Raw genomic sequence first — 27,300 nt, forward strand, 5'->3', positions numbered from 1 at the left:
TTTTCCTAAAACCTGTCATGTTCCAGACCCAAAAGTATGCTCGCAACAGGCTATGTGGTCATCGCTTAGATGCAGAACAAATGCCTGCTCTTGTTGGAAGAGATCTGTGGCAGTGCTGTAAAGCCCCAATTCTACTGCAGGGACTGGGGTGATTAATGACTGGCAAAGACAAAAAACAAACAAAAAGTTATTAGAATACAAACCAGCTACTGTAATTCACACTCAGCAGCTGTGCTAAGACGCATTAATTGCAAACTGCTAGAGTATTTACATCTGCTACAGGGCTTTATTGTGCAGCTTTAAAATGCAAGATTTCAAGCAGAGTCAGAGCTCGTGAAAATACAGTTAAATACAAGGCATGTAATAATAATCTCCTTGTAATGACCTATCTTAACTTCAAGATATTTTCCCCTACTTATGTCCCACAGTTAATGGCTTATTTGTGAAAATCCACTCCTCCAAAATTCCAATGCTCCCACTTACATAGGTCATAAAACTAGTGAGAGCATAAATATTCCTACAGCAATGAAGAATGACGCCACATAGGCTAAATTGCAATACAAGGTGAAGACAGTGGATATGACGGACAGACCACTCTGCTTAGTCAAAGGGTAAAATTGCACTTTTAAAGCACAGTTCCACAGTACAGAGGGCGTGAAGCTGCAATGCCCCAGAGGGAGCTGCTGGAGGCACTGTACCACAGCTTCTTCAGAGACCCCAGAAAGCGTGGGCCCGAGACTCTTTTGCTGCATCCTTTAATGGGGGCAGTATGTGCTCTAGCCTGGGTAGATCCAGCTCTCCTCCATGTGTAAAGGGGTAGGAAGCCAATGGCAACTCTGTATCCCTGTTATCTTTAGGCAGACCAGTATCACAGGCAGTGCTAGCCTCAGGAGTGCAAGCACTAGATTAATGGCTGGGTCCCATGCAAAGGTTCAAGGCTCTGGGTGCCCTCTGCTCCCGTTCACACCTGCAGACAGGCCAGGTACAACTTGACTCCAAGTTACTTTCAACGATTTCACATTTAACTGTACTTGTGTAGCACTTGCTCACTGGCAGCCAACCATGGAAACCAACTGCATCTTAAAATACCGAACACTTACAGAATGAAACAATTAAAACCAAGAAGTTAAATTCTACCCTCTGTTTCACCACTGCAAAGCTGGGTCACTCCAGTGGGGCTACTATGGATTCACAGGGCTATGACTGACAGAGACTATGGTTCACTATGTTTAGAGAGGACATCGGTAAGAGTTGTTTGCTTATGCTGAAGTCATGCAGACTCTAAGCATTTATCTTAAATAATGGTACTGTAAGATGAGAGAGCCATCCCATCCAACACATACCAAATAGAGCAGCAAATTGGTATAGTCAGTCTCTACTGTCCACGGATTTTATTAGAAAATTCTCTGGATACGTACACTTACCATTGCTCAGAAACAAAGACCTGAGAAGAAACCAACTGAAAACATGACAACTTGGTCTGACTTCTGTTCCTTGTACAGACACACTCTCTCTCTGCAACCTAATTACCCTCAGAGACAAGGTGGGTGAGGTAATATCTTTTATTGGACCAACTTCTGTTGGAGAGAGAGAGAAGCTTTCGAGCCCCTCAGAGTTCAGGTCACTGACCAAAGGAAAAATTCTGTGTAGCTCAAAAGCTTGTCTCTTTCACCAACAGAAGTTAGCCCAATAAAAGATACTACCTCACCCACCTTGTCTCTTTAATATCCTGGAACCAACACAGCTACACAATTCCACTGCATACCTAATTACATAGTGAGATTTGAAAAGTGAGAGTGCGTCTTTTTCCTGTGAGATCTGTCTATATTGATCCCCACTTTGTTTGTTTATCAATAAAAAAACCCCACCTCACCCCCCCCTTTTTTTTTTTGCCTCATTTCATCCCCTTTTGTCTTTTCCTAAGTTTGCTGCATGTTACACGGAGACCAACACAAAGGTTATTCTACAATGTAGCCTGCATGTGCCCAGCAGAAAGCTAGCACACCTGAAGTTACAGAAAACCTAAATTCATTCCCAAATCTGGGTCTTCACCACTACCACCAGCTTCTACCATGTTATTAGTGCACAATCCCATTTAAAAAAAACAAAGTTGCAGAGCCAAACCAACTCACATTTGGAGGCTGTGTGTGTGTCTAAAACTGGTGTGTTAGTTTAGGCCCCTCTATACTTACAGTTGATCTAAAATATTGGACAAGAGTAAGTGATTGAACTGGTATAACTTTACATTTATGGGTTAGATTTTCAAAGGCACAAAAGGCAGTTAGATGCCTAACTCCTGTTGATAGTCAATGGGCACTAGACGCCTAACTGCCCTTTGGCCTCTGAAAAATCTTCCCCTAAAAACTCTGCACATGGGTAAAATCCAGGAGCAATTTTTCTTTAACAAGCAATATTAGCCAAGAAAGTGAGAGACCTATAGGGAAGACATGAAATAAACATACAAAGAAACCTCTGCAATCACGATTTCTGGCTATGATCAAACTTCTTATACCTTTAATTAGAAAAGTTTTAGGAACTCTGAAACTCATGCTGACTGATGGAGACCAACTTGGCATCTTGATATTCTCTGCACACAGTAGGCTACTGCTTCAAAACCCATCAGCAAGTGCTCAGTGATAGGCTTCATGTACTTGTCATTTGTGATTTACACCATGGTGACTGGAGGTCCTCCAGGATCATCTCTCCTATAGGAATTTATTGGATATGCAGATTGCTTCACAGAGTGCTGTGATATAGAAATCAGGCAAAGCATACCTACACCACTGCAGGGAGGAAAGGGGGTTTTAGCAGCACTAAAATGTTGAGTCTCTGATACTCTTCTGTGTCAAGAACTAGATTAGGATTTAAAATAAAATGAAACTGAAAACACTACAATTAAGAATCAAATGAGAGGCGCATGTTGCACTTATAATATAGGACTATTTAATTTTTAAAGACATCAGCACATGGCTATGAACTTGGCCCTGTAGGAACAATACAGGATTAACCTCCACTGAAACAAACCCTTTCCCTTCTGTTTAGCTTTTATTCTGTTTTTTTCATCTTACCATTTACATTACTCTGCATCAATTTCCTACTTCTCTTTTTTAGATCATAAAGTCTTACAGAAACCAAGGGACTGCAAGAATACATTAATGATATTACAGAAGCACCTAGAGGCCCAAACCAAGTTTGAGGGCCTATTGTGCTAGGCGCTGTACATACACATACTAAGAGACATTATTGTGCTAGGCACTGTACATACACATACTAAGAGACAATTCTTTTGTGAAAGAGTTTACAATCTAAATTGACAAAACAGACAAAGGATGGGAGTGGGGGACTCTCCACTTTGCAGATTGAGAACTGAGATCATACGGGGAAAAGATGATGAGATTTGCCCAAGATCACACAGGACATTTATGCTGAGTTGGGTTTTGAACCTAGATTACCTGAGTCCCAGCGTAGTGCTTTAACCACAAGAACATCCTCTTGCCATATATCACCTGATTTTTTGAAAGTTAGTTAGAAATGCATAAACCAAAGATATTTATGTCTAAACTTTTAATGGTCACTGCTGCAATCCGCAAGTCTGTCCTCCTACCTGGGATGAGCAGTATATACACTCTCCTGGAAGGCTGATGAATGTGTAGGACAACTTGACTATGTCAATGGGATGCGGGGGGGCGGGAGTGAGATCCTAAAAACGAATCCTTTTATACATGGATCTATATTGTTTGTATCCACTTTTGGAAAGTGACTTTTTATGCACATTTCCTATGGAAATTCTATTCCAGATGTTTGGACCCAACTTGATGAAAGAAAGCTGATGAACCACTATGTCCCTGTGGTGCTGAACTCTGTGAACGGCCCATCCATGACTCCAACAGATGCTCCTTGTTCTCTTCTTGCCAAAAGAAGGCTAAAGGCTCAGAAGGACTGGCCTTTTCCCTTCAATTCAATCTCCTTGGATGGGCCTAGCTGCCCATCCTCACCCCCAACAATGCTATCTTCCAGAAGACATTTTAAACCTCAGCCCTCCTTTTCTGTGTGGTCTTGCTGTCTCTAAGAACATTCAAAGAGCGTAAAGCCTGTATAACTTCTTCACTGCAAGTTCCCAAAGGTATTTACAAAACAGATTTCCCCAGATAGGTTTGAATCCCATTCTAATTTTAAACAAACATTAAGAGACTATTTCTGCTGATTGGGTGACATGGTTGAGAACATATGCAATATGGCTAATTTGTTCAAGGCTTATTTGCACATATGCTGTGCTCTACTAGGACAGGGGTAGTCTAACTTTCAGAAGAGACATAAAACTGAAGTCCTGACCCTTGTGGTCATCAACTTTTAATAAGCATAGGGAGCTTAACCCTGTCTCCTGACCAAAATTTTGACCCAGGTAATTAAGTTCTGTATACCAATATTATCTTGAAATTTCAAATGAATATGGTACTCTTCCTTTCTTCCTGTCCTAAACTGTTATTTAATGTAGCTGTGCACCACTAAACACTGTTATACTGTACCCCAGAAGTGGCTGTGTTTAAGGGGAGGCTCAGATGATCCCAACACATATGTATCCTTTACCAGGCTCACAAGGGCATTGGGTGAGGCTTATTCATTTCAGGTTTGCGAAGTGCTTTGAGATCCTTAGATGAAAGGCAAGGTATAAGTGCAAGTTATTAGTTCTGTTCCTGTTCCATGTGCTCTCTCGATCATTCTTTTGTCATTATAGCAGGGATAGGGTGGTGTTAAGCAAAGTGTCAACCTGCACAACCCATTCTGTGTTTTCCCCCACAGCAGTTTGCGTGACTTGTCCCAAGAACTTGCATCTTTCAAGAAACAAAAGTAAGGCTGCAGCTTAATTCGTATGATTTTCAAGTGTCCTAAGGCATGAAAATTAAAATAATCTAGCAAGTGTTTTTGAGATGGCCACACATGACTTATTAGTCTGATGTCAGTAAGCGGAAAACCATAAGGAAAGACTTGCTGCTAGATTTAAAGAAATACACTGGGGACTGGTACTGGGATACACAAGCTCTCTTTTAAATCACTAACTTGAATACAGCCCAGAAGAGCCAGTGAGATCAACAACATCTATTTGGTTTCTGAACCATGGAAATACTGATGCTCAAGAGGTAGGGGAAGCCCCATTATGCCCTCCAACAGTCCCACTATATGGTCTTGTAAGAACCTGGCCCTCAGTTTTTACATTGTATACCTAATTTCCTGCTGCAGTTTTAGTTGGATAATGATATTGGCTATCTCTTCATCTACTAAAAAAATGGTGCAGTGCCATATTCCAACACAGAGATAATGATCTCACCACAGATATGCAGCTCTCTCTACATAAACATAGGGATCATTCACAATGAAAGGTACTGTGGACTTTCAGACTACTATGCTGTAAAGGATTTTATAATTGTTCACTAGGAACAAAATGGTTCAGAAAGCCCTAAGCATCAGCCTTAATCCAAATGACAAAATTAATTCAAACCTTTAAGACTTCCAAAAAAGTTTAAAATCAATAGATTAATATTCTTCCTCACCTTTCCCCGTCAACCATAAAATCATACTGAATTCCATCTCCAGGCCTAAGAAGGTCCAGGAGTCTCTAGTGGTCTATATGTTGTCTTCAAATCTCATGTGTCTGGGAGTTCTGTCTTTCCCCAGCATAAGGCAATACAATCTACTCAGCACTGATGAAGCCTCAACAGGAGTAGTGTGTCCAATTCTGGGCTCCACTGTTTAGGAAAGATGTGGACAAATTGGAAAGAGTCCATAGGAGAGCAACAAAAAGGTTTAGAAAACCTGACCAAAGAGGAAAGGTTAAAAACACTGGGCAGGTTTAGTCTTCAGAAAAGAAGAATGAGAAGGAATATGATAAATCTTCAAATATGTTAAGGGCTGTTCTAAAAAGAGGACAGTCAGTGAGTGCTCTCCATGTCCACTGAAGGTAGGACAAGAAGTAATTGGCTTTATCTGAAGCAAGGGAGATTTAGGTTATATATTAGGAAAAACTTTCAAACTATAAGGATAACTAAGCAATGGAATAGGCTTCAAAGGGAGGTTGTGGAATCCTTGTCATTGCAGGTTTTAAAGAACAGGTTAGATAAACATCTTTCAGGGATGATCTAAGTATGCTTGGTCCTGCCTCAGTGAAGTGGGCTGGATTACATGACCTCTGAAGGTCTCTTCCAGCCCTAAGTTTCTATGATTCTATGACTCTGAGGCACCTGAGACTCTGGGAAAGTCTTAGAATCATGAAGCCAGTATCCAGCCAGAGCTCAACAGAGAGAACCATACTCCCATAAGGAGAATATCATCAATAAGAGGCCTGTGGAGGTTCAAGAGAATGAAGAAAGATGGAAGTATACGCAAAAAAAACACATTTAAAGTAACAAATGAATATGTATTAGTAGGCTGAGTGTGTATAAGGGGCCTGTAAATTATGTCTGCTCTCTTCCTCTATTAACATGTCTAGATAAACTATATTCTGGCCTTCTGCTCAATAAAGGGTTGCCAGGCGTCCTGTTTCAATCAGAATGCCTGGTTGAAAAGGGGCTGTTAAAAGTCCGGTTGGTGGTGCAGCAGGAGCCCGGGGCTTAGACAAGCTTCCTGCTGGTGCGAGGGCAGCCACAGCACACGGAGCCTCACTGATGCACCTAGGGGCTGCAGGGACCTGGTGGTCACTTCCTGGGAGCTGTGGTAAGCACTGCCAGGATCCCCCACCACAACCCTCTGCCCCAGCCCAGAATCCCTTCTGGAGCCTAAACCCCGCAACCCCCCTCACATCCCAACCCCCTGCCCCAGCCCAGAGCCGCTTCCTGCGCCCCAAATCCCTCATCCCCAGACCCACCCCAGAGCCCAAACCCCTAGCCAGAGCCCTCACCACCTCCAAACCCCTTGGCCGCAGCCCCCTCCTGCACCGTAAACCTCTCATCCCCAGCCCCACCTCAGAGCCCGCACCTCCAGCTGGAGCCATCACCCCCACACCTCAACCCCCTGTCCCAGCCCAGAGCCCTCTCCCGCACCCTGAACCTCTCATTTCTGGCCATACCCAGAGCCTGTCCCCACAGCTCAGAGCCCATATTCCCCCCACACACCCTAATCCTCTGCCCCAGCCTGGAGCCCTCTCCCACACCCCAAATCCTTCATCCCCGGCCTCACCCGAGACTGCACCCCCAGCCAGAGCCCTCACCCCCACCCCAGCGAAAGTGAGTGAGGATGGGGTACAGTGAGTGTTGGAGGGAGAGGGGATGGAGCGGGCAGGGGCGGGGCCTCAGAGAAGGGGAGGGCAGGGGTGTTCGGTTTGTGTGATTACAAAGTTGGCAACCCTAGCTTAATACCTTCCCAGAGCAACTCAGTTATGCTTCCAGACTTCCCTATTGCTGAAACTGAATAACCTGCAGCTAAAATACTATCTTTATGAGACTAATTGAATTGCAATAATCCAGCTATAACTAAAACAATACACCCAGGTTAATAGAATGGTAATGCCTAGCTCTTATATGTGCTTTTCATCTTTAGATCTCAACGTACTTTAAAAAGTTTAGTATTATTATCTCAATTAATGTACAGATGGGTACATGAGGCACAGAGAGGGAAGTTCTTTGCTTAAGATCAAGCAGCAGAATAGTGAGAGCCAGGAATTGAACCCACACCTGCCACATCACAGTCTAATGCCCTATCCACTAGGCTGCACTGTAACAAACAAAATCTAAAACAGTAGAAGAAGTGCTCCGAATACAACCCTTAAATGTACACATCCCTCTCACTTTGCATCTGAAAACAAATAGCTTTTTAAAATGCAAAGTAACTAGCCTGTTCTGGTTTTATCACTAAGGCAAATCAGCCTTGTCAGAATATCATTTTAGTGGAGCTATTATACCCCAGGTGCTCCTAACAGGGAAAGCAATAACTTGGCGCAGACCTCACAGCTCTGAACAGGTGCCAGCTCTCTGCTTCTTCACCTGCCAGGGAAACAATTTGTGGTATTGTCATGCAGGCTATTCAATCCATTCTTACTTAATGACCTCTAATCCACAGAAACTAAGGAAATTCCCAAAACGATTTGAGTTCTTGCATGTTTACACAGACACAAATTAAATCCACAATAACTCCTTTTTCCTTCATAGCCACACTGCAATATTAGAGACTTCCAGGACAACCACTCCAAAGCTTCTTGTCGAACAGTGGTTGTGCATGCAGTAGCGGTAATGGGAGAACAAAATAGGGTGACCACACTTCCCGTTTTGGCTGGAACAGTCTTTTTTTTTAAGCCCTGTCCTGGCCGTCCTGACTTTTTTGGCAAAAGTGGGCCTTTGTCCCATTTGCTCTTGCCAAAGGCCCACTTTGATCAAAACATTGAGGAACATGGGTGTGGCTGGGATGAGTAGTGATGCCAGCCTTGCGTGAGGAGGGTGGGGGCAGGCAGGGCTCAGGCGAGCAGCAACTCCCAGTCTGGGGGGGGGGGGGGAGGAGGAGGGGAGGGCGGCTCAGATAAGCAGCACCCCCTTGCCTCGCAAGAGGAGCGGGGATGGCACTCCGGTGAGTGACTTGGGTCAGTCCCCCACTCGGGGAGAGGGAGGGGCCTCAGGCTATCCCCACACAGTGTCCCATTTTCCCTTTGGGAAATATGGTCACCCTAGAACAAAAACTCTGCTCCTCCTTCCATCTTCCTCTCTTGAAGCAGCAAATCCTCAGACTGGGAAAGTTTGCATTTCCCCCCCCCCCCTTGTATTCAGAAGAGGATAGCCCAGAAAGCAGAAGTCACTAACTACTCTGCATAGAAAGCCCTCTTTCCCACCACTCTCTAATAATCAAACAAATACTGCAGAAATAACTGACACCCAACCAGCATCCTGCGTAAGTTAAACCAAAATAAGAGTTTCCACATAGGGATTTGTATCAGTTTAACACAGAGATTTAAGTTAAATTGAGGCAACTATCCCACGTAGGCAAGGCCTTGATTTAGAGGCACAAATACCAGGATGATGAGCAAGATACAATATATCTGCTTTAATATCTGCAGTCCTACTGCAACTTGTAAAGTGAGTAAATAATTGTATATGGACTAGAATAATTAATCCTGTGTCTGTGCAATCGTTGGGTTTCTGTCTCATATATTGTCTTTGGCTATTAATGGTTTTTTTCTTTTGTTTTTACAGGAGTGATTTTACAAAACAGTTTTGTTTGAATATTAACCTTTAAAACAGACTCTTTAAAGTTTCAAAAACACATAAGATAACACTGAACAGTTCCTATTTCTAGCTCTATACAACTTGAACTGGAACAAGGTGTTGATTTCTCTCCTGAGGAAGAATCTATTCCTTGTGCACAAAGCTTTCTGAACACTTAGAAGCTATGACATTACATTAATAAACTATCCATTCAAAAAAAAAAAAATCTTTCCTTAAAAATGTTACTGGCAAAATGGATTAGAATGATAAAGAAGTTATGTTTGATCAAAGTTCTTAATAAAAGAGGTAAACATTCATCTGGAGCTCTCTCATCTGAAAACTATTTCTCTCTATAAATACATATTTGCAAAAGTAAACATTTCCAAGCGCCATGATATATGGTAAATGTTAACAAAATTAATTAAAGTCATTACAGCTAAAGAAAGAGGGAAAGGACTTTATTATATTAAAATTTTAACCCACTCACATACAAGATGGAATTTCTAATAAAAAATTTCTAATTACAAAAATCTGGTTTGTCACACTCACCCACTGTAAATTGCTCTGCCCGTTTTGTTTCCTTCATTATTGGAGACTGCCATAACTATGGCTTTTTAAAATTATGTTATTTTAAAATATCAATATTAGTAATATTAATTTGTGCTCATGTAGTACCCTTCATCCACACACATTTCAGAGGAATTGCAAAACAAATTTTTTTACTGCCCTTCTAAAATGTATAAAAAGAGTCCCATTATTGTTTCCTTGCCACTGTCACACCCTGGAAACATCAGATTTGACAGGTCATATTATACAAGGCTGTACCTTGATCTGCCGGAGTGTCTCCATCTAGATGAGAGAAGACGCCATGCTAATTTAAAAAAATATTGCTTCAGTATTCACTTTTTTCAAAAGCAGACATTGGCTAAGTATTTGTGAATTTATTTAAAACAAACAAACAAAACCACTTCCCTAGTTACAGAACTTGAATTAGTGCACCATTTAAAAACGTACAGGATTAAAAAAAAAAAAATTAGAGCAAAAATATAGGAGAGGATTGCAAAAAAAAAAAAAAAAAAATCTTATCCCATATGAAATTCTGCCCTCATGTCCATCTCAAGTAAGTATCAATATACCCATTTTTACAGAGAGACAAACTGAGGCATACAACACTGAAGTGTCCCATCACTGCTCACACACCAAGTCAGGGGAAGAACACAGAAGAGCCCAGGAACCCCCAGCTCCGAGGCCTGTGCTCTAACCACGCTGCCTTGTTCTATCTGAATTTTAACACTGTAGACCCAAATGACAAACACACATTAAAATACAATCCTCAAGATGTTTATACAGCCAAATATCCACGTAACAGATGATAATCTTATTATAAGCCACTGCTATCTATTAACCCTTCATTTTTTCCCTTTTGCTTTCATTTGAATTGTGAAATAGATATGTAATAGTTCTTCATTATTTATCCACAGAGCCAATAAAGCTTCTTGATATATTATTAAATGTATCAATTTTATTTTGTGCTTCACATATCATCCTCTTGCCACCTACAGCTTGTCTGAGTGAGGTCATCCATTCACCCCCAGCTGAAGGTGAAATGTCTGGCCAGTGCCGCAGTATCATTTGATTCACTATGATTAATGCAATTTTTAACAAAGATTTGTGATCTCAATTTATGTAGTAAATTTGGAATAGCACTCAATACACAAGGTTGGAACAGGTTTTTATATCTATATTCCCAGGCATCCATGATTTTACTCATAGCACCGCCTCTCATCAAGTTGTTAATAAATTTGCAAAGCCACATTATATAGCTAAAATCCCTCTTTAGCAAGTGTATACCCTCAAAAGAACCCCACTGCTTTATGATGTAGAGATGGTGTATTTTCAAAGTGCTAATACATGAGAAGATGGAATATTCTGAACCATTTTAATTTCAGTTTGGACTCTGACAGCTTCACAATTCTTTTCCCCATAATCTTTGCTGATGAATTTCTGCATATGTTGCCCAACAGCCTTCTCCTAAAATAGATTTTAAATATAATGACTTCACCATTACCATTAGTCTTTAACAGAAAATTGTAGAAGATAGATGCCTGGGGTGTTTCAGCTCTATGCTCCTTTAGTGATCAGTGTCAACTATTCTCTGGTAGGATTTCTGAATTTGCACCTGCTTTTTTCCTCCCCTCACACCATGCACAATTAGGTTTTAAGCAGCTGACAGGAACAGTGGTGAAGAAGAAGTGGAAGAAAGCATTTTTACAGCAGGTGTGTAATGATGCTACAGTTTGAGCAGACCTGCATGCATGATATTGTAGGCATGGTCGTCATCAGTCTCAACATTAAAAAACCCAACAAAACTTTTCCAGTCCATTTTACATATTTGTGTCATTTTTTTAAAAAATGACACAATGGACCAAATCGTGATCCATCACAGAAGGGCAAAATTTGGATTAGGGTCTATATCGGGGTAGGCAAACTTTTTGGGGGTTGGGATACAGGAGTGGGCTCCGGCTAGGGGTGTGGGCTCTGGGAGGGGGCTGGGGTACAGGACGGTACTCCGGGATGGGACTGAGGTGTTTGGAGGGCAGAAGGGGGATCAGGGCTGGGGCAGGGGGTCAGGGGTGCAGGCTCTGTGCGGTGCTTACTTCAAGCAGCTCCCAGAAGCAGTGGCTTATCCCCACTCCGGCTCCTATGCGGAAGCACAGCCAAACAGGTCTGCGGGCTGCCCCGTCCACAGAAGCCGCCCCTGTAGCTTCCATTGGCTGCAGTTCCTGGCCAGTGGGAGCTGCAGGGGCCGCGTTTGGGGCGGGGGCAGGGTGTGGAGTCCCCTGGCTGCCCCTATGTGTAGGGGCCGGAGGTAGGAAATGCTGTTGTTTCTATGAGCCGCGCGGAGCGGGGCAAGCCCCCGACCCACTCTCCGGCAGGAGCTCGAGGGCCAGATTAAAACGTCTGGTGAGCCGGATGCGGCCCTTAGGCTGAAGTTTGCCCACCTCTGGTCTACATAATAAGATTCCAGGATTGTCACTATCTGTCTCTCTAAAACCTAGAACGTCTGTTAGTGATGGAAATAGCTACAAGCATAGTTGAGAGCTCTTTTTGTTTAGAATATGACCCAGTTCAATAAATCACTGGATTTCAAAGTCCGTTACCATCCAGTTTATAAATTTTCAGCCATTCTGACTGTACCAATTACACCCATGAGGTGTACAGCCACAGCAAGGAATGCATGCCATACCAAGAGACCTAGACCCCAGTGATATCAGAAGTAACACAACCAATCACTACCCTTATTCTGCAGCTAATCTGCATGCAATGATTGCATTGGTTGTGGGAGAGAGAAAGCACAGATGGTGGATTACTACACCCACTGCCACACCAGTGCAATAGCAAGAGCTCTCAGCTATTAGTTGTAATAATAATTTTTAAAACCCCACCTTAATCAAGGAAGGACAAATGACAAACAAAATTACTAGAGTAAATTTGACAAACAAATTTTTCAGGTAGTTCAATAAAAACAAAAAACTGATTAGCAGTCACACTATTTCATTTTCATGCCCTTGCCCGGCACGTTACTACTTAGAACAGAAGCACTAAGTTAGAACAGAAGTGCTAAGTTACAACAAAAAGCTGTTTTTGTTGCATTTCCAGTCTGACCAGCTGCAGGAAGTACTAGAAATCTAAGGGAAGAGTTAAGAGGCTCAGATAAGATCTGAATGTCTGAAATCTTAGCGGAACAGAACCTTTCAATAGGTGCAGGTTCAACCATCTTTAATTTATGATTTAAACAAAATTGCTTTTAATTAGCAGTCATCAATTTCCAGATCTCATTTGAGACATCTTACTTCATAAGAAAACTTCCCAGGCATTTTCCGAGACTTACCTAAAACTCCATACTCCGAAAGGGAGCTATTGCACACAGTGTAGGGGGCTTGCTGTTCCCAGAGGTGATTCATGGGAACACATGTCCTCTTGTCAACTTCTTGATCATGGAGTACATGGTGGCGATGGCTACAAACAGATGTAGATACAAATGATTATTTGGCTATATTTTTTCATATGTTCCCAAAGAGTTTCTAAGATTTAAGAGGTAAATTAATATGTCCTGGCAACTGACTTCAATGGAACTACCTCTTCTATACACCATTATAGCGCCTGTCTGAATCACAGAAGTACCACCATACATAAGGGTAGAGTATTCACATAAAAATAAGTGTTCTTTCACGGGCTATTCACAGTTGGTTTTTCGACACCGGAGAGATTAGAGAGTTGTGAAAATGCATCAGTATCACTGCAGTTTTTGTTAAAAACATTTGTAAAAAGAATAAAAATTTAGAAGATCTTTTACAGTTAATATTCGGTTATTAAAATAGCATTATGCCTTCTCTAGCAGATAGAATACCGTAGTTTTGTTGCTAGGTAATAAGTATGGAAGCTAGACTGGTATTTCTGCACTCCAAACAACATGAAAGATGGACACCATTGCACAGAAGGTAGCCATTTCACAAATTACAACGAGCTGTGAAATTCTATTAGTCCTCTTACTCAAATGACAGTGGTTTGTCTTTTTACAGCAAAGTATCACCTATTGAGTATTTTTAAGGACTAAGACTTAGAACAGTTGCATCCTCTTCCTCACTTTACACTGCCATTCCCACCTTTTACAGCTCTCCAGAACTTCATTAATCAGCATTAGAATGGTGCACCAAGGAACATTATCAAAACAGAGATGACTGAAGTAATTACTGTAATCCATTAACTCCCTGAGCAAGACTAACTGAGTGAATCACACCAATATGTTCAGTTCTACAACCACTAAGGTAAGGAGGGCTATTACACTGATAATAGCTATTATGTGCTGTGTAGCTGCTGATGCTGAACAAATTAGAGACAGACTCTTTCTGTAGTCCTCTGTTCTAATGCATCTTAGCAAAACAGCTCTCATATCTATATAGAAATTAATTAATAGCATAAGAGCAGGGACAGGCGGGATTATTGAAGACAACACTAAAAACAGGATAAAGGGTAGCTCTGAGGCAGGAATGCTCTCTTGATACTACCTCCCTTCCCCTACCCCTGAAACCCACCAGGGGAAAATAAAACTAATATATGGCATGCTTTTGGGGAAGACAATTAAGTTCCCTAGTAGATGCTGACTAGAGTAAGCATAGCTGGAGAGCCACTTCATCAGAATTATACAGACACAAAAATCACGTCTTGATGTTGCACTGACCCTTGGCAGTCTCTCTGCAACTCTTCATGCTGATGCAGATTCAGGTTCCCTCCCTCTACCCCCTGTCCTCCCTCATTCCTAGGTGCTGAAAGAGAAAGGGACTGTACTTTTACCTGCAGCAGTATCCAGCTCCCTTTCTACTGCTAATTATAAACAATATGGAGTGCTGAGGTGGGAAGTAAAAGGCTCATTATAAATTCTACTCTTTTAGCTGATCTGCATGTTTACTAGTGAGAGCTAATGGGATAGTGTCCCCTCAGAGAAGAAACAGGACTCTTAACATTAATATAATGGGGATCCTGCGTGGAGGCCGCTGGATACGGGACAACCCTTTGTATCTTGTTCCAGATCCCTGACTAGCCTCTGTTGCCCAGTGTCACCACAAAGATATGGCTGAGTCCTGGTGTGAACCAAACAGTTATGGAAAGTACTGTTGACTACACTACTGCTAACACCTTAGGAAGCTACAAGATAGCAAAAACAATAATGAACAACTGCCCTGATGTTCTCATTATGGCAATACAGTACTTCTAAAATACTAATTGCATATCTCTCAAATTTTACTTAATTTGATTTTTATAGTAATCACAGGTTGAAGCAAGGGTACACTGGATACAATCACAGTTGCCAACTTTCACATGGTAAATAAACACCCCAACTTTCACAATAAGCCAAAAATCAAGCTAATCCAATTTAAAAAAAAAAAAAAAAAGGCCAAAACAAGCCAATCCCTAAGAATCCCAATACTCTATAAAAAGAAAAGAGAAGGAGTACTTGTGGCACCTTAGAGACTAACCAATTTATTTGAGCATAAGCTTTTGTGAGCTACAGCTCACTTCATCGGATGTATGTATAAAGTGAGCTGTAGCTCACAAAAGCTCATGCTCAAATAAATTGGTTAGTCTCTAAGGTGCCACAAGTACTCCTTTTCTTTTTGCGAATGCAGACTAACACGGCTGTTACTCTGAAACTAATACTCTATGATACTAGATCCCCTCAGCGTGCAGCCTGGGACTGTGGTGGGCCTGCTGTGCACCCCTGACTCTCTCCCCCCTTGCCGGGAGCCAATAAAAAAAAGAAGCAACAAGCTACAAGCCAAAAACTAGCCAACAAGCAACTCACAAACTAATTAAGCCAAAAACAAGCCCAATTTCTGCATTTTTTTCAAGGGTTTGGCATGTCTGGATAAGGCTCATTCCTCAATCTCTTGTAGAAGGACTTGTTCTAATATCAATGCATGGGAATTTTGGGAAACTCCTGTTAATGATTATGGGAGTGACACACATTTATTATAACACATCAGGTCACATAATCAGTGAACAACAGACAAGATTTATTTAAAGCTACACAGACTCTTAGCTGTGCCCCCATGCCTAGAAAATGTTTCTGCCTCTTTCCCCTGCTGAAAATCAGTCTGAATATTACATGTTAAGCCGTACAAATTTCTACAGGGATTTTTTTTTCCACACTTCTTTTTAAATACCATCATTTGATATACTATGACCTAGCCTGATTTTTGGGAGTACTTTCTAATTTCATTCCATATTGTCCAGCTGTTCCTAATCAATTGCAATTAAGATATACAGTCATTCCACTCTAGCAAAAGCACTTGACAGATCCTTCCCGCTGCTGCAGGCAAACATGAGCTTAACAGTAAAGCAAGAGCAGGCTACCATAAATCAAACAGTTATGATCATGGAAGACTTTAGTGTTCAACACCACAAGCATTTATGTTATTTCATTTTTACTAGGGCTGTCAATCAATCACAGTTAACTCATGTGATTAATGAAAAAAATGCAATTAAGAATATTAATCGCGATTAATCACATTTTTAATCGCACTGTTAAACAATAGAATACCAATTGAAAATGTATTAAATATTTTTGGATGTTTTTCTACATTTTCAAATATGTTGATTTCAGTTACAACACAAAAAATAAAGTGTACACTGCTCACTATATTTATTTTTTATTACAGATATTTGCACTATAAAAATGACAAAAGTAGTAGTATTTTTCAGTTCACCTCATACAAGTATTGTAGGCAATCTCTATCATGAAAGTGCAACTTACAGATATAGATTTTTTTTGTTTACGTAACTGCACTCCATAACAAACAATGCAAAACTTTAGAGCCTAGCAGTCCGCTCAGTCCTACGTCTTGTTCAGCCAATCAATAACAGAAACAAGTTTGTTTACATTTATGGGAGGTAGTGCTGTCCGGTTCTTATTTACAATGTCACCCGAAAGTGAGAACAGGCATTCACATGGCATCACAGATCAGCTAAACATTCATATGCTTCTTTCTGCTTCGACCACCATTCCAGAGAACATGCTTTCATGCTGATGATGCTTGTTAAAAAAAATGCATTAATTAAATTTGTGACTGAACTCCTTGGAGGAGAATTGTAGGTCTCCTGCTCCACGATTTTGCCTGCATTCTGCCACGTATTTTGTGTTATCCTTGTCTCAGATGACGACTCAGCATATGTTGTTTGATTTAAGAATACTTTCACTGCAGATCTGACAAAACACAAAGAAGGTTCCAATATCAGATTTCTAGAGATAGCGATAGCACCCAAGGTTTAAGAACCTGAAGTGCCGTCCAAAATCTGAGAGGGATGAGGTGTGGAGCATGCTTTCAGAAGTCTTAAAAGAGCAACACTCTGATGGAGAAACTACAGTACCTGAACCACCAAAAAAGAAAATCAGCCTTCTGTTGGTAGCATCCGACTCAGATGAGGAAAATGAACACGCGTCGGTCTGCACTGCTTTGGATCATTATTGAGCAGAATCCGTCATCAGCATGAACACACGTCCTCTGGAATGGTGGTTGAAGCATGAAGAAACATATGAATCTTTAGCGCATCTGACACAAATATCTTGCAACGCCAGCTACAACAATGCCATGCAAATGCCTGTTCTCACTTTCAGGGATACTGTAAACAAGAAGCGGGCAGCATTATCTCCTGCAAACGTAAAAAAAAATTGTTTGAGCGATTGACTAACAAGAAGTAGGACTGAGTGGACTTGTAGGCTCTAAAGTTTTACATTGTTTTGTTATGGAGTGCAGTTATGTAATAAAAATAAATCTACAATTGTAAGTTGCACTTTCAGGATAGAGATTGCACCACAGTACTTGTTTGAGGTGAATTTAAAAATACTATTTCTTTTGTTGGTCATTTTTACAGTGCAAATATTTGTAATCAAAAATAAATATAAAGTGAGCACTGTATACTTTGTATTCTATGTTGTAATTGAAATCAATAATATTTGAAAATGTAGAAAACATCCAAAAATATTTAAATAAATGGTATTGTATTACTTTTTTTAAAATCACACAACAGCCCTGATTTTCCAAAAGGCTGATTAATAAATTCCAGTGCTATAATCAGATAGAGTAGGAGCCTCATGTCACTTAAGAGAAGTCATTTAAACTAGCAAGTGGTTTTGTGTTCCCTATAGGTATGTCTACACTGCAGCTGTCAGGTGCAATTCCCAGTGTGATCACACAGACGTGTACTAGCTCCGCTCAAGCTAACGCACTAAAAATAGCATGGACATTGCAGCTCAGGCTGGCATCCAAGCTTGGACCCTGGGGGTCAAGTGAGCTTGGAGTCAGGTGGCTTGTCCAAGTGGTTACCTGTGTCACAATGTTAAAACTGCTAGTTTTAGAGTACTGAGTCTGTCTACTCACACTGGGAACCACACCCAACAGCTGCAGTTTAGACATACCCTATGTGGCTACGCAGCCACTAAGTTATTTACTTCCTTACACTTGCATTGAAATCAGGCTGTTTGTTCTAAAAAGAAAATTATCCCACAAGCTATATTACAGAATCAGGATGTTGCCTTGTTGCAGGTCTATGCAAGAATGCCACTATATTAATCATCACCTTAAGAGAGCTGAATAATGCCCTGATTCTACAAAGAACTGAGCACCTTAACTCCTACCTGAATTTAAGGAGAGCTGGGGTGCTGAGCATCTCCCTGGATGTGCTGAGCACCTTACGAAAACAGATCCTAACACTGAAGCTAGGAAGATAAATCCACTGAAAGTATCTCTTTTTAAAAAATGCTTGCCCCAATGATTCTGTTAAAATGACAGTAAAAGAACAAGGGGGAGAAGAAAGCCTCAAAGGTCTGATAGTAAATGAAGTTAAGCAGAAACATGTGGAGCTGCATACCAGAAGGAAACAGGCTAACAGGCCAAATTGGTTCATCGTGAGTTACTGTAGGCAATCACAATTAAGCATAGGGCAGCTGCTAGTTCATCCACTACCAGCAATGGGCTTCGCATCAAAGGATTCAATTAAATACATCATTAAGATTTTATTCCATTGAGAGTCAGATCGGGACAGGGGCACCACTTACATTTTGTCAAGCAATCGAATTCTGTATTCATTCAGGTCTAAGGCCCTGTGTAAACCATGATTCTGCCTCCCCATTGTTGTGGGGGGAAAATCATAGTATTGAGCTAATTCAACTGCTTGTGGCAGGGATTGGGAGTGTGGGGGGGTATCACTATGTGCCACCATCCATCTGGCTCAGCTCCAACCCAGACCGCTGCTTCCTGCCTGTTTGGTTGGCCAGTGTGGAGAGAGGAGTGGCATTGAAAACATGCAGTAATTAGGAGCCCCACACCAGCTCCCAGCAGGCTCGGGAGAGAGACCGCTTGAAGCATGGGGATAATATTGCTCCATCTTGTCTAATGACATAGTGCAAAGCTACAGTGTTGTCTGTCTGCATTTGTATTGTGGGTCCCTGAAGAGGAGGTGGGAATGCTTTGCATGCCAGGTAGCTGGCTCTGAGCTTTAAAACATTTCTATGAAGGAGAGTTTCCTGAGAGGACCACAAGCCTGAATTTGAAGCTGATCTAGGTAAACCGCCCCACCCCACATGGAAACATCTGTTACCAGAGTCTTGGCAGGTAGAAATGCTTAGAAGAGTACAGTATCATGCATCTGAGGAGATCCTTCCACCAGTTTAAATGAGGAAAGGATTTCTTGGGGGACCATGACCACCACATGCACGGTGGTCTTAGGCAGATACAGATTTCAACCACTCTTGCATAGAGCATAGGTGAAGTCTGGCATGCTGTGTAACAAGTGCATTAGGTCACAGAAATAAGAGCCATGTTTCACTGATGTTCTTGGGTGGGCTTGGAGCTGGTTGATGAGACCTACTATGGTATGAAATCTCTGCTGTGAGAAGTAGGCCTTGTTGTCCTGAAGTCTAATACCACTTCTGTGAGCTACGCTCTGAGTCTGAGTCAGTGTGGATTTCTCTCTCGACTTAATGGTAGACTTGTATCCCTTGTCTCTTTAGATGAGCTGCCAGGACTGCTGAATATTCTTGATGCTGTAGAAAAGACCAAAGAGTAGGACTTGTACTGGTCGAGAGATGTGCCTACCAGGAATCTGAGGTTTTTGCTATGGGCCAGATGGATTGATATACGGAAATAGGCATCTTGCATGATGAGAGCAGCAAACCAGCTCCGAAGATCCAAAAAGGGGATTTCAGAGGCAAAAGTCACCATCCTGAAGTTGAAATGTCAAATGAAGATTTTGATATGCCAAAGGTCCCAGATGGGGTGCAAATCCCCTTTCCCTTTTTGAATAAGAGGGAAAAAAAAAAGGAATAAAAATAGCTGCTCCTGAACTTCAAGGTCCCATTGCTCCAATTTGTAGAAGGGGTCTACTTGTTTTAACAGTCAGAAGAAGGGTACCCAAAAAAGAGATCCAGAAACTAGGGAGAGGTGGTAAGGAACTGGAACTGAATAGGATACCTCTTGCTTATGATCTCCAGGACCCAGCGATCTGAGGTAATCCTAGCCCAAACTAAAAAAGCCTTTCTGAAAATAAAAAAGGCAGCTGTCCAGAGGTGGTAGAAGAGGTGTAAGAATGCAAAAAAATTCTCTGGTAGTTCTATCAGGTTCTCAATGATGGCATCAAACCTGCAGCCAGGGGGAAGTCCTAGACTGCGAGGGAGCAGAAAAGACAGCAGAGGGTTGGTCATGATGGAATATCTGTCTCACCCTCAGTGGCTCTGAGGTCCTCTATGGCTGATTGTAACATTGGATATAGGTACTGGCTAAAAGACTGCTCTTGCGGTGATCATTTTCTCCTTGTGGTTGGGACACAAAGACCCTGTAACAGGGTGCTTGGAGGGCCAGGCAGCCTAGTTGTTGGTGCACCTGACCTCTAGGCAAGGTGCCTAAGTCTTTTACGTGGTGGGGTAGGGGGACCCAGGCCCTCCCTCTCCACCTGGTGCCATCTCAGGGTCCCATGTGAGCCAACCCCTGAACAGGGGGACCTCTCAGCAGGGAGTCTAAATCCACTGCCCTGGGCTACTTCTTAGCACTGTCCCTTCAGTTTGGGGTGTGGCCCCTATAGTCCAAGTCACTGGAGTGACTTGCCTCCAGTAGCACCCCCTCATGGACTTGCTGCAGTGCCCTGCTGTTGTGTCAGGTTCCTTTGGGTGAGGCAGCCATAAGTTTAGTGAGGCCAAACTCCACAATGTCCCTGTGCTTCAATCACCCATCTACCTCAGTTGCTGGAGGCTCCTAGGTCTCCTCCACAGTCTCCCTTGGCTGGGAAGACAGTGCTTCCTCCCTGGTGGAAGCCTTGGCTGGCAGGCTAGTGACCCTTCCTTTCACCTAGGGAGGCAGCTAGTTCATGCCTCTTCACTGGTCAGATTCAGATTGAGCCAGGTTCTCTCTTATTCTCTCCCCTCCAGGCCTGCCATTGGCTACAGGTATAATGGAGCGGGACTAGCTGGGCCCAAAGGCTCTCTTTAACCCCTGCCATGCTGGTTGGCAGTTTCTCCATTTCATCAGAGGCCCAAAGAGCTCAGAACCATCCTTGAATCTTTGAAGGAATGGAGGGCATCATCTGTATAATGTTAAATAGTTCGTTGCCCTCAAATTGGAGGGCCTTGATAGTGGCTTGGACCTCCCTGGGCATCCTTGAGGACTGAAGCCATGTTGACCTCCTCATGGCTAATGCAGTGGCCATAGTGCACACCAGTGTCAGACATGTCCAGCACAGCCTGTAATGAAGTTTAGGCAGTCAACTGTCCCTCTACCGTGATAGACTTAATCCTGGTACTCCTTCGGAGGACAACTTAACCCCGTATATTTGGAGAGAATATTTAACCACCTTCATATGGAGGCTAGCAGATGAATACACTTTGTGGCCCGAGACATCCAATTTTGTTGGGTCCTTCTCTCTTGGTATGGACTTTGGAGGTCTCTGCTGTCTTGATCCCTCTTGAGCAGCAGCCACTATGTTTGAAGAAAAAGTGACATACTGAACACCACTCCAGGATACGTCCTTTTCCCTCGCAGTGGAGGGCATCAGGAATGCCCATTGTTAATAGACATATAAGCATCATGTGAGGGACAAGTCTCAAATCCTGGAGATTTAGCCTCTGCCACTAGATTTATATATACTAGATTTAGCTAGTATCCCTGCATGAGGGAAGAGGAGCTAGCCTAACTGAAGCTTATCTAAGGAAAAATTATGGTCTTCAGTTTGAACTCCACTGCCCTGCCCTCAGGTGACAAACGGTCATCCCCACCCCGTAGATTCCTTTGCAAATTTGAAAGTCCCATTCCTGTTTGCTCGGTGACGCGTGCAGTGGTCTCAGCGCATCTTTCCAGGTGGCCATGCCTGGTTCACGCACCCAGCGATCCCCCGCTTGGAGCAATGCTGAGCTGCTGGACCTCATCTGCATTTGGGGAGAGGAAGCTGTGCAGTCCCAGCTGCGCTCCTGCCATGGGAATTATGATACCTACAGACAGATTTCACTATGCATGACAGAAAGGGGCCATGACCAGGACACATTGCAGTGTAGGGTAAAAGTGAAGGAGCTGCGAATGCCTACCACAAGGCATGGGAGGCAAACTACCACTCCGGTGCTGTGCCCACGAGCTGCCGGTTCTACAAAGAGCTGGACACAATACTCGGTGGCGATCACCTCCACTGCAAAGGCCCCTGTGGCTATTTCATTGGCTCACGTGCCAGTCGAGAGTAGACCAAGCCAGGAGGAGGAAATCATGGACAAATAGAGGGAGTGGGACCCAGAGGCAGAGGATGACTCGGAGGTCAGAGATGCATGCCCAGGAGCTCTTTTCTACCCTGGAGGAGCCTAGCCAACCACAGCAGTCGGATCTTGGTGAAGTGCAAACAGGAGAGGAGGTCTTGTGGCTCATGTGTGCTTGCCTGGGGTGAGCCAGTTAGTGACAGGTGTGAGAGTACAGGCTGTGTTTTAAAGCACTGAACTAGTGTTGTCTGTGTTGCAAACAATATCGCTTCTGTAAAATGTTGCATTTAAACTTATAGATTCATAGATTCATAGATATTTAGGTCAGAAGGGACCATTATGATCATCTAGTCTGACCTCCTGCACAATGCAGGCCACAGAACTTCACCCACCACTCCTAAAAAAGACCTCACACCTATATCTGTGCTATTGAAGTCCTCAAATTGTAGTTTGAAGACCTCAAGGAGCAGAGAATCCTCCAGCAAGTGACCCATGCTACAGAGGAAGGCGAAAAACCTCCAGGGCCTTCCAATCTGCCCTGGAGGAAAATTCCTTCCCGACCCCAAATATGGCGATCAGCTAAACCCTGAGCATATGGGCAAGATTCATCAGCCAGATACTACAGAAAATTCTTTCCCGGGTAACTTGGATCTTACCCCATCTAAAAACCCATCACAGGCCATTGGGCCTATTTACCATGAATATTTAATTACCAAAACCATGTTATCCCATCATACCATCTCCTCCATAAACTTATCGAGTTTAATCTTAAAGCAAGATAGATCTTTTGCCCCCACTACTTCCCTCGGAAGGCTATTCCAAAACTTCACTCCTCTGATGGTTAGAAACCTTCGTCTAATTTCTAATCTAAATTTCCTAGTGGCCAGTTTATATCCATTTGTTCTTGTGTCCACATTGGTACTGAGTTTAAATAATTCCTCTCCCTCTCTGGTATTTATCCCTCTGATATATTTATAGAGAGCAATCATATCTCCCCTCAACCTTCTTTTAGTTAGGCTAAACAAGCCAAGCTCCCTGAGTCTCCTTTCATAAGACAAGTTTTCCATTCCTCGGATCATCCTAGTAGCCCTTCTCTGTACCTGTTCCAGTTTGAATTCATCCTTCTTAAACATGGGAGACCAGAACTGCACACAGTATTCCAGGTGAGGTCTCACCAGTGCCTTATATAACGGTACTAAAACCTCCTTATCCCTACTGGAAATACCTCTCCTGATGCATCCCAAGACGACATTAGCTTTTTTCACAGCCATATCACATTGGCAGCTCATAGTCAACCTATGATCAACCAATACTCCAAGGTCCTTTTCCTCCTCCGTTACTTCTAGTTGATGCGTCCCTAGCTTATAACTAAAATTCTTGTTATTAATCCCTAAATGCATGACCTTACACTTCTCACTATTAAATTTCATCCTATTCCTATTACTCCAGTTTACAAGGTCATCCAGATCCTCAACTTCACAGAGATGACCTTGGGAGGCCAGCCTCCCTTATCGGCAGCAGAATGGCTGCGCAGAATTAGCAACTGGCCACGAAGAACTAAGGAGGACTTTCTCCATGAGGTTATGATGCACTCTGCTGCTGAGAAACAGGAATTGAAGGAAAGGCGGGACAGCAAGAAGAGGGAACGAAAGGAGAACGCGGCACACCAGAAAGAAGTGGAGCGGTTCTTAAATGTTATGGAGCGCCAAGTTGACACGCTCAAGGCAACACTGGCTCTTCAAACCAAGCAGCTCCACACCCACCCTCCCCTGCAGCTGCTGTCACAAAACTCTTTCCCATGTGCCCCATACACACTGCCACCCCACTGTTATCAACCTCCTGGCTCCACTCTCTACCCACAGCATTCCACTCCTCCCTCCTCGCAGTCCAGCAGCGTGGACTCCTATTACCCATTGCACTCAACACCCATCCCTCTGCAGTTTGGCCCTGCTGACGTACAGCACCCGCTGCATTGTACTCCAAAGGAGAAGGTTGGGTATGACTCCTGGACATACACAATTCTGTAGCTGTCCTGGGACCACTCGTCCTCTGGAGACTCTCTCTTTCCCCATTCTCCTCCCTGCTGATGTATTTTTGTTGTTTGACTCTCTCCTCCAGTTGTCGTCTTTTAATAAAAGAATTGTGTTGGTTTGAAAACAAACAATCTTTATTCTATTAAGTGAAAGCAAAAAGAGCACTGCAAAGCAACATACAATTATGTTAAGGTCCCTTCTTGCATCACGTGCACCAATCACCTCCTAGCATTAAAAGCACTAAAATCCCAAGTATAGCAACAAATATTAGTGGCTTTCAGCCCCAAATTGCAACTGATCCTTATGGCCCCACACTGTGCCCCTCTAATAGCCCTGGTCTCTGGCTGTTCAAACTCAGCCTCCAGGCACTGAGCCTCTGCAGTCCAGCCCTGAGTGAAGCTTTCACCCTTCCCTTCACAAATATTATGGAGAATACAGCACGCGGCTATAAGCATAGAAATATCGTCATCGGCCATGTCCAGCTTGCCATGCAGGCATCACCAGCAGGCTTTTGAACAGCCAAATGCATACTCAGTCATTCTGCACTTGCTCAGCCTGTTGTTGAACTGCTCCTTGCTGCTGTCAAGTTGCCCCGTGTACGGCTTCATAAGTCATGGCATTAAGGGATAGGCGGGCTCTCCCAGGATCACATTGGGCATTTCAACTTCCCCTACGGAGATCTTCTGGTATGGGAAGAAAGTCCCTGCTTGCAGCTTCTTGAACAGACCAGTGTTCCGAAAGATGCACGCATCATGCTCCTTTCCGGACCAGCCTGCGTTAATGTCTGTGAAACGATCCACAAGTGCCTGGAGAACCATTGAGAAATACCCCTTGTGATTAATGTACTTGATCGCTAGGTGGTCTGGTACCAGAATTGGAATGTGCATGCCATCTATCACCCCTCCGCAGTTAGGGAAGCCCATTTGTGCAAAGCCATCCACAGTCTCACACACGTTGCCCAGAGTCACGGTCTTTTGGAGCAGGATGCAATTAATGGTCCTGCACACTTCCATCAGCATGAGTCCAACGGTCGACTTTCCCAGTCCCAACTGGTTAAGCGACCGACCGGTAGCAGGCTGAAGTAGTCAGCTTCCACAATGCAATCACCACGTGCTTCTCCAATGACAGAGCAGCTCTCATTCTCATGTCCTTGCATCGCACAACTTGAACAAGCTCATCACACTGTCCCAGGAATGTGGCTTTCCTCACTCGAAAATTCTGCAGCCATTGCTCGTCAACCCAGACATTCATCACGATGTGATCCCACCACTCAGTGCTTGTTTCCCGAGTCCAAAAGCAGTGTTCCTCCGTGGTCAGCACCTCCGTGAATGCCACAAGCAATCTCGTGTCGTGGCTACTATGCGTGGTGAGATAAATGTCGCACTCCTCTTGACTTTGTAGTTTAAGGAATAACTCCAATGCCACTCGTGACGTGTTGGTCAGAGTGAGCAGCATACTGGTCAGCAGTTCACGATCCATTCCTGCAGCCGGAAAGACAGGGCGCGCAGTACACAAATTGTTGAAAGATGGCGCCAAATGTGGACGGAAGCACAGGGTTTGCTTGGATGCGAAGCAATGCATCATGGGGTATTGGACCCAGGATGCCCCGCGACCCTCTCCACCTTCCCACAAGTCTTAGCGGCAAAAGAGAAAGAGGTGCTCTATGGGACAGCTGCCTAGACTGCACCGCTCCAAATAGCGCTGCAAGTGCCGCAAGTATGAACACGCTATTGCGCAAGCAGCTGTCCATGTGAACACACAACAGCGGTTTTCCTTCTGAGCTCTCTGAGCAGCGCTGTAACTGCTGACGCTGTAACTTTGCCAGCGTAGATGTGCCTTAAGACAGAAAAGTTTGCTTACATTTCTGGGAGATAATGCTGCCCACTTCTTATTTACAATGTCACCTGAAAGTGAGAACAGGCATGCGCATGGCACTTTTATAGCTGGCATTGCAAGGCATTTACATGCCAGTTATGCTAAACATCGTATGCCTCTTCATGTGTCGGCCACCATTCCAGAGGACATGCTTCCATGCTGATGACGCTCGTTAAAAAAACAATGAGTTAATTAAATTTGTGACTGAACTCCTTGCGGAAGGATAGTAAGTCTCCTGCTCTGTTTTACCCGCATTCTGCCATATATTTCACATTATATTAGTCTTGGATGATGACCCAGCACATGTTTGTTTTAAGAACACTGTCATTGCAGATTTGACAAAACACAAAGGTACCAACGTGAGATTTCTAAAGATAGCTGCAGCACTCGACCCAGGCTTAAGAATCTGAAGTGACTTCCAAAATCTGAGAGAGACAAAGTGTGGAGCATGCTTTCAGAAGTCTTAAAAGAGCAATACTCTGATGCGGAAACTACAAAACCCGAACCACCAAAAAAGAAAAATCAGTCTTCTGCTGGTGGCTTCTGACTCACATAATAAATGTGAATGTGTGTTGGTCCGCACTGCTTTGGAGAGCGGAACCCCACATTAGCATAGACGCATGTCCTTTGGAATGGTGGTTGAAGGGGCGTATGAATCTGTAACACAACAGGCACATAAATATCTTGTGATGCAGGCTACAACAGTGCCATGTGAACACCTGTTCTCACTTTCAGGTGACATTGTAAGCAAGAAGTGGGCAGCATGGTCTCCTGCAAATGTAAACTAACTTGTTTGTCTCAGTGACTGACTGAACAAGAAGTAGGACTGAGTGGACTTGTAGACTCTATAAAGTTTTACATTGTTTTATTTTTGAATGCAGTTATTTTTTGTACATAATTCTACATTTGTGAGTTCAACTTT

At 43.2% G+C, this 27,300-nt stretch overlaps 1 protein-coding gene across 4 annotated transcripts in view; it reads right to left on the bottom strand.

Moving 5' to 3' along the window:
- Nucleotides 1–27,300, bottom strand: part of OGDHL (oxoglutarate dehydrogenase L) — a 109,578-nt gene that overhangs the window by 19,663 nt on the left and 62,615 nt on the right. For all 4 annotated transcript variants that reach the window (XM_073353298.1, XM_073353299.2, XM_073353297.2 and 1 more), the window contains one exon: nucleotides 13,075–13,202. In XM_073353298.1, coding sequence (XP_073209399.1) covers nucleotides 13,075–13,202 — 128 coding nt within the window. The remainder of the gene's footprint in view (nucleotides 1–13,074; nucleotides 13,203–27,300) is intronic.

The sequence above is a fragment of the Lepidochelys kempii genome, chromosome 7, assembly GCF_965140285.1.
Source record: "Lepidochelys kempii isolate rLepKem1 chromosome 7, rLepKem1.hap1, whole genome shotgun sequence".
Classification (NCBI taxonomy): Eukaryota; Metazoa; Chordata; order Testudines; family Cheloniidae; genus Lepidochelys; species Lepidochelys kempii.